Source organism: Pholcus phalangioides, unplaced genomic scaffold (genome assembly GCF_987345545.1).
Source record: "Pholcus phalangioides strain wild (caught in Gottingen) unplaced genomic scaffold, Ppha-v1.0 ptg000015l_1, whole genome shotgun sequence".
NCBI classification, from domain to species: domain Eukaryota; kingdom Metazoa; phylum Arthropoda; class Arachnida; order Araneae; family Pholcidae; genus Pholcus; species Pholcus phalangioides.
The window spans coordinates 59,443,861-59,456,128 of NW_028301608.1; the positions used below are offsets into that span (position 1 = coordinate 59,443,861).

The 12,268-nt window shown below is 33.2% G+C and overlaps 1 protein-coding gene across 2 annotated transcripts in view; it reads right to left on the reverse strand.

Annotated features, from left to right (window-relative positions):
* Positions 1-6,083, reverse strand: part of LOC149076324 (lysosomal alpha-glucosidase-like) — a 30,182-nt gene extending 24,099 nt beyond the window's left edge. For both annotated transcript variants that reach the window (XM_089243893.1, XM_089243892.1), the window contains exons 1-2: positions 5,764-6,083; positions 3,675-3,882 (exon numbers count right to left, since the gene is read on the reverse strand). In XM_089243893.1, the coding sequence (XP_089100019.1) occupies positions 3,675-3,882; positions 5,764-5,999 (444 nt within the window). In that variant the 5' untranslated portion in view covers positions 6,000-6,083. The remainder of the gene's footprint in view (positions 1-3,674; positions 3,883-5,763) is intronic.
* Positions 6,084-12,268: the final 6,185 nt, after the last annotated feature.

Below are 12,268 nucleotides of genomic sequence, written 5' to 3' on the forward strand. Positions count from 1 at the left end.
GTATCTTAGTTATTTAAAGTTATATACAAAAGATAAAATTTCTCATTCTTACAACATTTTCTAACCTTTGGTTACATTCTGATGCTCTATCTTCAGCAAATTCATGAATAAGGATTGCATCACACATCTAAATGTAGTGGTGTATTATCTCACAGGGTTTCTTTTTCCCTTCACAAAGAAGCAGCAACAGTAGTGACACCATCATGCTAGGGGCAGGTGGTCCTATAATCCAATAAAGACACCAGCTGTCCTTAAAGGACAAAGACCAGTGTACTAGTAGTTACATTACCTCACATACATTTTCATTTTCTTTCCCATAAGAAGTAGCACATCTCCTACTGTATATCTCCCAGTCTTAATATTCAATAGTTGTTGTTTTTTTATACTTTCACACTTAAGCCCAGTTTATCAAGGTTCTACTGAATAGTAGTAACAGATTTATGAAACATAATCAGCTATATACAGGGTGATTATAATTTTAAGTTTTGATTCCAAAACTATACAATAAGTACTGGTCAGAATGACTTGAAAATTTGCATGGATACTCCTGAAGCAATGGAAGTTTCTTTTGCAAAAGGAAAAAAAGTGCAAGTAGTGCAAAATGTGCAAGTAGATGATGCGGTACTTGGCCAGCAGTATAATCTATTTTGTGCAACCACATCATTTCAGCACTTCCACAGCATCAGTGTGTGGATAGAACTTCTATCAAGATGCACATTGTAATACCAGCAAAGCAGCTGCTGAAGACTAATTTTGACAGGATGCACCTTAACCCTTGCAACTTCTGGCTGTGGGTGTAGCTCAAAATGTTATAAACAGTGGTCAGATTGCTAACTTTGGTGTATTGCAATCTCCAGCACATTCCCTATATGTTAGAAGTTCCTCAGGAATATGAACGGGGGGGGGGGGGGCGTTTGGTTTAATAAAGCTGAATTGCAAGCACATCCACATCATGAGCATGGCATACTCCGATTCTGTTGTTGAACAACAATTTTTGTGCTTTCAACCTCAGGTTGGATAACATATTTAACATTTCTTAAGTAAGTTGTAGTTATTTGTTCATTACTTTGTTTTTTGTGATGTTTCCATGAATTATGAAATCATGCAATGCTATAATTAAGGTATCATTTTGCTATGACTGGCTATCATTTCCATTCTGTGAGCAAATTTCCCACTTGTTGGATGATGTCATTAATTTTTTAAGTATTTTTTCCCCTTTACCAAATAAAATTGAATTTTTTCAGGAATATTCATGTCAATTTTCAAGTCATTTTGACAATCGTTCTTTTTTACAGCATTTTGAAATCAGAACCTTAGTTATAATCACCCTGTATATCGTAAATCATTGCTAATTAATCTGCATTATTTACGCTTCATTAAATACATTATATTCACCTAATTTTTATTATAGTTTTTGCAAAATAGCTTCCTAATTAAGCATACTGAAAGTAACTGGAGAAAACATCTTTATATATTATGTGATTAATAACAACATTAAAAGAATTTTCAAACATGAAGTGATCCATTGAGTTAACCAAAAAATAATTAAATTGCAAATGTTAGTTTTTGTTAAAATGTAAAAAATATTTATTGATTAATATGGGAATAGTGTTAATTACATTAATAAACATTTTATTTTGATTAATTATTAGAAGTTTGAATGATTTTTCAGAAATTTTATTGTTTTTAATGTTAATACTATTTAAAACAAAAAACCGGTTTAAACAAAAAAAAACAGGTTTTTGGTTTTTTTCAAAAAAACGGTTTTTTTGCCATGACTGCCTATTGTTTCCATTCTGTGAGCAAATTTCCCAAGTGTTGGATGATGTCATCAATTTTACATTTTTAAGTTCTTTTTTCCCCCTTTACTTAATAAAATTCCATTTCTTCAGGAATATTCATGTCAATTTTCAAGTCATTCTGACAATCATTCTTTTTTTACAGTGTTTTGAAATCAGAACCTTAATTATGATCACTCTGTATATCGTAAATCAATACTAATTAATCTGCATTATTTATGCTTCATTAAATGCATTGTATTCACCTAATTTTTATTATAGTTTTTGCAAAATAGCTTCCTAATTAAGCATACTGAAAGTAACTGGAGAAAACATCTTTATATATTATGTGATTAATAACAACATTAAAAGAATTTTCAAACATGAAGTGATCCATTGAGTTAACCAAAAAATAATTAAATTGCAAATGTTAGTTTTTGTTAAAATGTAAAAAATATTTATTGATTAATATGGGAATAGTGTTAATTACATTAATAAACATTTTATTTTGATTAATTATTAGAAGTTTGAATGATTTTTCAGAAATTTTATTGTTTTTAATGTTAATACTATTTAAAACAAAAAACCGGTTTAAACAAAAAAAAACAGGTTTTTGGTTTTTTTCAAAAAAACGGTTTTTTTGCCATGACTGCCTATTGTTTCCATTCTGTGAGCAAATTTCCCAAGTGTTGGATGATGTCATCAATTTTACATTTTTAAGTTCTTTTTTCCCCCTTTACTTAATAAAATTCCATTTCTTCAGGAATATTCATGTCAATTTTCAAGTCATTCTGACAATCATTCTTTTTTTACAGTGTTTTGAAATCAGAACCTTAATTATGATCACTCTGTATATCGTAAATCAATACTAATTAATCTGCATTATTTATGCTTCATTAAATGCATTGTATTCACCTAATTTTTATTATAGTTTTTGCAAAATAGCTTCCTAATTAAGCATACTGAAAGTAACTAGAGAAAAACCTTTATATACTATATGATTAATAATAACATTGAAAGAATTTTCAAACACACAGTAATCCATTGAGTTAAGCAAAAATAATTAAATTGCAAAAGTTGGTTTTTGTTAAAATGTAAGAAATATTTATTGATTAATTAGTATGGGAATGGTGTTAATTACATTAATAACCATTTTATTTTAGTTAATTATTAGAAGTTTGAATGATTTTTCAGAAATTTCATTGTTTTTAATGTTAATACTATTTAAAACAAAAAAACCGGTTTAAACCAAAAAAACCTGGTTTAAACCAAAAAAACCCGGTTTTTTGGTTTTTTTCAAAAAAACCGGTTTTTTTACCAACCCTGTTAAATATGAATGTACATTCAAACAGATATGAAGCCAATTCGTCGTGATTAACCTTAAACAAAACAGAACAATTTAAACAAAAAATCTTTTTCAGAATTCTTTTTTCATCATTACAAATGAGTCCCATTCTTTCAGACAGGAAATAAATCAGTTATACAGATTGATTTCATTGTTATCTTAAAAATTTATTACAATTCCTTTTATGCGTTTGTTATATGAAGATGCCATCTATTAAATGTGAATATGGATATAACATTTTTATAGGGGAAAATATTATTATTATCCATAAGAAAGAATTGATAAATATTTTTTACATAAGTCTTACATCACTGAAACTCTATTGGAAGCTATGGAATTAAATCCTGGTGAAATATAAAGACTTTGGCAAGAAGTTTAAAAAAGAATTACATGTTTCCTTAGCATGACCCTGACTAGCCTATACACTTTGATTTTGGAAAAAAAATTGGTTGAATCCAGCAATCAACAATATCTTGTAAATTATAAATGATTTACTCTAAAACATGTCCAATAATACATTTCTATAATGCTATTTTGCAGATAAAACATACCTTGAGTCTCAGTCTTTTGCTAGTTTCAAGGGTAACGATAAGATTCACCAAGTCTTGCTCATTTCCAAAAACCGTCTTTTTTGGTTCTCGACTCAATTTTACGTGATATCCATTGGAACTTGTTCTAATCTCTGTGGATTTATAACCATATCCATGTGGGAAAAAACATGGAGGTACTTCAGGACCTGATCTTTGCACCCAAATGCATCTATGAAGAGTATAACAATAACAGAAAAATAAAGTGCAGTTGAAATATTTATATAGTAGGCTAAGTATTTCTTTTATACATGAACAAAGACTGTTTTCAAATTACCATGGAAATATTTGCACATCAAAATTTATTTTTATTCAAGTGTCTTTTTTTTACTTATACTTTTATTCAAGTGTCTTTTCATTTATATTTTCATCCTTACAGTTGTCAAATATTTATAGACTTATTGTATTTACGTAGTGGAGCCAAATTTTCTTCTGTATTTTTTTTCACAAAAAATAATCAAATAGATTTCTAATATATTTGGAAATAAAAATGTTTATTATTATTACTTTTTGAATTATTATTTATATAGCATTTGAAGTCTCAAGTTGTTGCACCATATTTATCATTTATCAAATCATTTTCATAGGTCTACTATACGTTCTTATTATTCAGAAAATATAAAGTTTTTTTTTTTATATATAATAAAATTATATCTCTATATAAAATGTTTGAAAGAAAATTTGTTTAGAATTTGTGAGTGTTTTATGCCATTTAAATAATTTTTTTCATTCAAAAATTGACAGAATTTCATTTAAATTAACCAAAATGAATAATTTTTCATAAAAATTCATGTTTTTTTTAAATAATGTTTTAGCTACAATAAGGTTTGAAAATTTTCATCATAACATTTGTTTTAACAAACTTTATTCAAAAATTATTTTAATAATGTTTTTTGTAATAATTATTCTGACAATGCTTTTTGCAAAATTTATTTTAGCAATGTTCTTGTGATAATAAATGTTAATTTTTAACAACACTGCATAGCTATACTGATTTTAAAGATGATTTATCTGAGTCATGATTTTATCATCAGTAATGCTTATTGTGTGACACGCACAATCAGATTTACATTTTCACAAAATAGTTCTTGCAATAATCATTAAAGTAGGTTTTTCTTTGCAATAATAGCTGAAAAAAGTTTTTCTGCAATCATTATTTAAGAATGTTCTTAACAATATCTATTTTACCAATGTTAATGGCAATAATTATTTTTATCAATGCCCTTGATACAATAAATATTGATTTTTAACAATTTTTTCAAATTTTAAGGAATATTATCTCCATAATGTTTTTAGTGACAATTAAGTTTGAAAATTTTCACAAGTTATCTCAACATTGCTTCTTTCAATAAGCATTTGAAAATGTTTTGTTTTTTGAAATAATTATTTCAAGAATGTTTTTTTCAATAAACAATGTATGTGAATATTGTGTGTGTGTATATATATATATTGTATTTCTTTTCCTCTATTTAAAAAACTATTATTATTATGTTTTTGATAATTATTATTATGTTTTTGATAATTATTATTATGTTTTTGATAATTATTATTATGTTTTTGATAATTATTATTATGTTTTTGATAATTATTATTATGTTTTTGATAATTATTATTATGTTTTTGATAATTATTATTATGTTTTTGATAATTATTATTATGTTTTTGATAATTATTATTTTCAACAATGCTCTTGAGACAATACATATTGATTATTAACAATATATAAATCTACTGATTTTAAAAAATATTTATCTTAGTAATATGCTTTTAATTCAGATAATGTAATATAAGCTTCTTATAATTCTTTAAGTGACAAATTGTTTGAACATTTTCACAATAGTTGTTTAAGCAATATTCTAACAAAATGTTATTGAAAATAATTCTTTTAGCGATTCTCCTGAGACAATAAATTTTTAACACTGTATAAGTACATTCATCACTGTAGTGCTCTTATTCAATAATACATGCAATAAAAAATTTAAATTTCTTTTAAAAAATATTTAAAAAAGAGCAAATAGATTTTAACAAAACAAATTCATTTTTTCTTTCTCACCCTCTCTTCAAGCACGTATCATAGTTGAGTGGGAGGTCTGGATTGCAATCAACCCTGATATCAAAACTATGAATATAAACCTCGGTATAAATTATCGAAACAATTAAAGCGATCAAAGCAAGGAGGAAGATCGTTCCGAACAATCCCCATTTCGCTCTTTTCTTAGTGACTTCAAAGTTCTTAATTTTAAATAAAACCGGTTGTTGTTTAGGCTCCGTGATCGGTTCCGTACTCATGATGGTGATCTTGATTCCGTACTCAACATGAGACGCATAAAACTATCAAATTAAGTAACATCCCCCCCAGTACACAGTTCAAAGATAAGCCGTGTTATCTGGGTAGGGAATAATCAGATACGATGAATCTTTTCCTACCACAGATAAAACAAACAGCTTCCTTTTCTTTTTCTCCATAGAGATAATCAAAGAGAAAAGAGAGACAAGTTGACGTACCTCGATAATAAAGAAGAATACGGCTGAACCGCTCTATGCTGTGATGTAGGGGCATTGTTCAATGTCGTAATAATTCTGCCGCTTACTCCACTGTAAACAATGGCACGAGGTTTCCAGGTGGAAAATTAAATACCGCAATAGAGTGTTGCCACGCCTCTCGCCAATATAAAAACCATAAACATGACTGCTCTCAAATGGTAGCCAATAAGAACAAAAAGTCTTTGTTAGTATTCTTTTTTTTGAAAGGAAGATTTTTTTTGTGATTGCTTGATATTTAATCAGTTGTGAATAAAAATTCATCTGGTGATTTTCATTTTGTTCTCTATTCTGTCAACGCAATTCTTTCTTGCCAATGCTTATGTTAGTGATGACCATATGACTGCATTTACTGGGACATTCCCGTATTTTCACGTAATTTCGACCATGCCGATTTTTTTTTAACCGCTTCGTTTACGAGGTTTCGGCGAGAAATTCGGATGATCTCTAAGTTTTACGGATGGGCGAAAAATATGGTAACCTCATCCTAACCCAACAGCACATTAGAGAAAGGTAAAAAGTTGAAGAAAGGGGAAAAAACAAATGAAAGGGAAACCAGTATAATACAAAAATGCAGATAAGAGATAGAGGTAAAAAAGTGTAGTTAAGTTAAAAGTACTAGATGCTTGGTCACCCGGGGCAAGTGAGCATTTTGGTGCCCTCTTGTAATGTTGAAGGAGAGATTTAAGAATAAAATTTGCGTCCCCTTCTGGTCCAGCGCCCAGGACACGACTCGCCTGCTCCCCCATAGTTGCAGCCCTGGTTATACGAAGTAGATTTCTCTTTTCACCCTCATTCAACCAGCTCTCTTTTGCTCTCATACGTATATAGTAGAAGGATGGATTCGTCATATGTGGGGGGAAAGTCACTAATAATTATATAGAAATAAAAGGAATGTAAAAAGAACACCTTTTCTCTCTCTCGTAGGTTTACATCAAAACCTGACGGTGATAAGAGAGGAAAGAAAACAAAGATAGCTTGTTTGACTTTATTCCAAAGACTCGGCCAATGCGCGAAATAGTCGATGAGCCGGACTTCGGGCTTTGGACATAACACAAATAAATGTGCAAGTTTCTGGGTCATTCAGCAGGTACAGCCATCGTGCTTATATTGCTACGTATAATATAAGCTCGTATAAGCATGGCTCCCATATCCTGGAGCAGGGCCTTAAGGCTGGGATCTTCGGCGGGCCCACAAGCCACACTTAATTTACAGCATGAAAACGCAAAAAATTATGGTGATCGTCTCGGGCCCCAAGGCTGGAGCCCTGTCAGCCCTACACATGCGTATATCAGCTCGATGGGTGCAGCTGATACCAGGGCTAGACGGCCCTGCTTATACGTGCTGAAAGGATGTCTCGCACGGGTGAGAATGTTGTTTCCATCTATCTCTGACTTTTGTTAAAAAAATTCGTATCACATGTTTGTCGTATGTTAACCTCTTCATACCTGAGCCAAAACTGACTATAGAGTACTTTCTTTTCGATTGATTTGTGTTCATTGTACGTCAAAATGTCCTTTGAAAAGAGAACAAAATCATACAATTTTTTAAGAAAAACATATATTTTTTACTATTAAAAAAAACAGTTATTAAAAAAAATTTAAAATCGTTAAAAATTAGTAAGAAAAGGTTTAAAAGAGAGGAAAATTGGAGATGAATGTTTTATATTCATATAATTATCATGATATAATTAATAAGTTAGAAAAATAATTGTAATACTTCATTTCAGTAAAGAATATAAATTCAAGTTGCCTTTGTTGAAGGTACGGGAAAAACGTGTTTGGAAAGGGTTCCAATTTTTTCTAGCTGTCACTTCTGAATGTAACCGAGTTTTGAATATTTGAAGAAACTGATCGCCACAGAACAGATGAAATCACGGTACCGACGAACATTCGCAAACATCTCATCGATCAGTGGTTTAGTTTTGTGAACCCTGATGAATTGGCGAAGCTCGACGAATATGGAAGCGTGAGATCCGAGATCGAGGATGTGAAAAGTCACAAGGTCACCGGGACAGATGAAAGAAGATTCGGATTTTGGGATGACCAAAGAGTAGATGTTCGTCAAAGAACTGTTGTTCAGGATCGAATGGTGCACGTAGTCCAAGGAGAGATACGATGATTGAAAGGACTTTGAACAGGAACTGTATGAGTGAAGTTGTACGTGACGGCGAGGGCCAACGTTTCCGAGAGACAATCAGTGGCAAGACTGGGATCCCAGATGTTTTTCGTGTGGATATCTGGGTCATGTCTCACAAAATTGTCAGAGAAAGAAGAATTTAACATGTCGCCTGTGTGGTGCGACTGGTCATATTCAAAAGTATTGTGATCAGACTACAACGAAGAAAGTGTATTTGGCAGTAAATGGTTGTGCTGATTGTTACGAAGGGAACTGCATAAAAATGCCAGGACCAATGACGGACGTCTTTTCTCATGTTTGATGGACACTGAAAGTAGTGTGACATTGTTGAAGAAGTCTGTAGTGGAGGAGATGAAGCTCAAGTATGAAATACTTGAAAATATCGAAATCGGAAGAATTGTTCGGTTATGGAGATTTGATGAAGCCATCAGCAGTTGCACTTGGGAAACTTAGCGTAGATTTGGAAGATGATGGCGAGGGTCAGCTGTGGATGTGTTGGTGATCTCTGATAATGCACAGTCGTATGATTTGGTAGTCGGATGGAACTATCTGATGTCACCGGAAGTCGAGTTTGCAGTGAGTGGATGAAGACTGCGCGTGTGGTACGCAAGTGAGTTGCCATGTATTCGAGGAGATATCAGCGCTGAGGAGAAAAGGATAGAGCTGATGACCATGCATCCAGAAGATAGAGGTCATTATGCCAGATCAGATGACGCAGAGGACGGACTGCTACTGATAAAAGGAAGCCATGGAAATACTGGAAGTCGTGAAGGGGAAAACGAATGTTCCGATTTTGAATTTAGGGGAATATGATGTGAAGTTTGATGAAGGACAGTGTATCGGTCGTAAAGCAAGCTCTGTTAATAAACTGAGCATGGGGGAATTAGAAGAATCGGATGAAGCTGTAGGAATCTCCGAAGTCAGAAACTCTTTTGTGTGGTGAGCTACGTGAGAATTTAGATGTTTCTGTGAATGAAGAAGTGAAGCCTTCAACTGATTTTGCTGTGTAAGTGAGGTCGTCATAGGATCGAGGGACATTGAAGTATCCTGTACCCGGATGATACCGTTTCAAGTGTGATGTCAAAGGATGAACTGCGTCATGAATTTCAGTCTCTCGTGATAAGAAGTTCGCCAATGTGAGTTCTACTACGTGTGAGGGACGAGGAAATAACGAACGAGGAATTCGTCTAGATGAGATTTCAATGAGATGTGCAATGATTCAACTGGGAAAAAAGAAAAGCGTGAAGTATGGTCATTGGCGAATGAGTATAGAGATGTTTTTGCATAGTCCATTGAGGAACTTGGATGCACATCGTTAACTAAGATGGGCATTAAGGAAGTAGAAGGAAGCAAACCTATTTGTGTACCGCCGTATAGAACAACTTTGTCTGAGAGGACGTCAATCAATGATATCGTGAAAGAATGGAAAGATAATGGGAGAGTCACGGAAACTAGGTCACCGTACGTTAGTACTGTCGATTGAATAATCAGACAGTGAAAGACAAATTTCCATTGACACGAATCGATGATTTACTGGAAAATTTTGCAAAGTGTAAAGTGTTTACGATATTGGATCTATCTTATTGATACTTGCCGATACTGCTAACGGAAGAAGCGAAGTTTAAAACGGCATTCATCACTCCAGATGAAACAGGACAGTTTGAACGTATGATATTCGGGTTAGCAAATGCAAAATCGGAGTTTCAAAAACTGATGTGTCAAATGTTGGGTCCACCCATGAATTTGAAGGTCTTATGCTATCTCGATGATATCTTGATACCAGGGAAGGATTGAACAGATATGATGGTGCGAATTAGAGAAGTATTCGAAAGACTGAGAACAGCCGGATTGACGCTGAAGTTGACGAAATGTGAATTTGGGAAAAGAGAGCTAGAGTTCTTAGAATTCGGTGTCAATGCAGAAGGCATTTAGCCAGGTCCAAGAAGTTCAAAGCTGTCAAGGACTTTCCAATTTCCGGTAATGTTCATGAACTACGTAGATTTCTAAGTAGATTGACTAGTTTCTTCTGAAGCTTTTCTAAGTAGATTGACTAGTTTCTTCTGAAGCTTTTCTAAGTAGATTGACTAGTTTCTTCTGAAGCTTTTCTAAGTAGATTGACTAGTTTCTTCTGAAGCTTTTCTAAGTAGATTGACTAGTTTCTTCTGAAGCTTTTCTAAGTAGATTGACTAGTTTCTTCTGAAGCTTTTCTAAGTAGATTGACTAGTTTCTTCTGAAGCTTTTCTAAGTAGATTGACTAGTTTCTTCTGAAGCTTTTCTAAGTAGATTGACTAGTTTCTTCTGAAGCTTTTCTAAGTAGATTGACTAGTTTCTTCTGAAGCTTCATAAAGAACTATGCACGCAAAGCTGATCCATTGACACGAAAGAACAATGAGTTTACTTGCAAAGAGGAACAGACGAGAGCCTTTGAAGAACTGAAGAATACGTTGTGTAAACCGATGCTATCACACTATGATACGACAGCGGAAACCGAAGTGACGCGAGCTCAATTGGTTTAGCAGGAATGTTGTTGCAGAAAGGGACGAGCGGCAAGTAACATCTATTATATTGTGTGAGCAAGAAGACCACAGAAACCGAGAGTAAATATCACTCGAATGAATTGGAATTGATAGCAATTTGGACATTGGACAGATTGCGAGAATTTCTAATTGGGATCAATTTCAGTATCGTCACTGACTGTCAAGCTTTGATCTATATGAATGCATCAGGGGATTTGATTCAATTCTGGAATGTGACTTCGAGGTGAAACACGGATCAGGATCAAAAATGGCACATATAGAGCACCTTATTAGTAGAGCACCTGTAACAGAGTTAAAAAATACTCTTGACTCATTTATCGATCAAAAATGAGAAATATGCTTGACTCTCATTGAGGAAGATCAAACCCTAATGATCCAGCATTCAGATAACGAACTGAAGAAAAAGATAGAAATATTACAGACAACCGACACTAACCGGACCAAGGAGGAAAGACAATTACTTCTTGGGTATGAGCTGAAGAATAACCGACTCTTCAGAAAAGTAAAGACAAAGGAAAACTGACACTATTGTATGTAATTCCGAAGTGCATGCGGGAAGGCATTGTAATCAAACTCCATGATCTTACGGGACATTTCACCACAGACAGAACAGTTGGAAAGATCAAGGAAATGTACTGGTTCCCGTACATGAAACGCTATGTAAAGCGTCATATAGCAATGTGTCTGGAATGTTTAGTCATTAAGTTACCGGCAGGTAAGCAACAGGGATTGCTGCACGCAATCGAACCGGGAAAAAAAACCGTTTGCAGTGATACTTTTTGGATCATCTGGGACCTTTTGTCGAAAGTTCGAAGGGAAATCAAAAGCTACTAGTGATCATCAACAACTTTACTAGATTAGTACGATTGTTTCCAGTTAGGAATACTTCGATTACTTGGGTAATGAAATCAATCGACAACTTTGTGAATGACTTTGGACTACCGGATCGAATTGTAAGCGATCGTGGTTCTTGTTTTACATCACAGAAGTTTGAAAGGTACTGCAAAGAAAACAGAATTAACCATACGCTCAATTCAACGAAACACCATAGAGCAAATGGGATGGTCGAAAGAGCAAGTAGGACTATATCGTCGGTAACTACAGGTATGGAAAACCGAGATCATAAGAACTGGGACGTGAAAATCAAGTTTGTGGAACGAAATCTGAACAAATTCGTGAACAAATAAGTCCATCTGGTAAGACACCATTCGAGTTGTTGCATGGATATTTTCCAAGATTCAATGATGGATTGTTGAGACGGTCAGCAGATGAGGGGAATAACTAATGGACGAATCCAGAAGAAGTACGAAAAGAAGCTCGAGATATAATCGTAGAGAATCA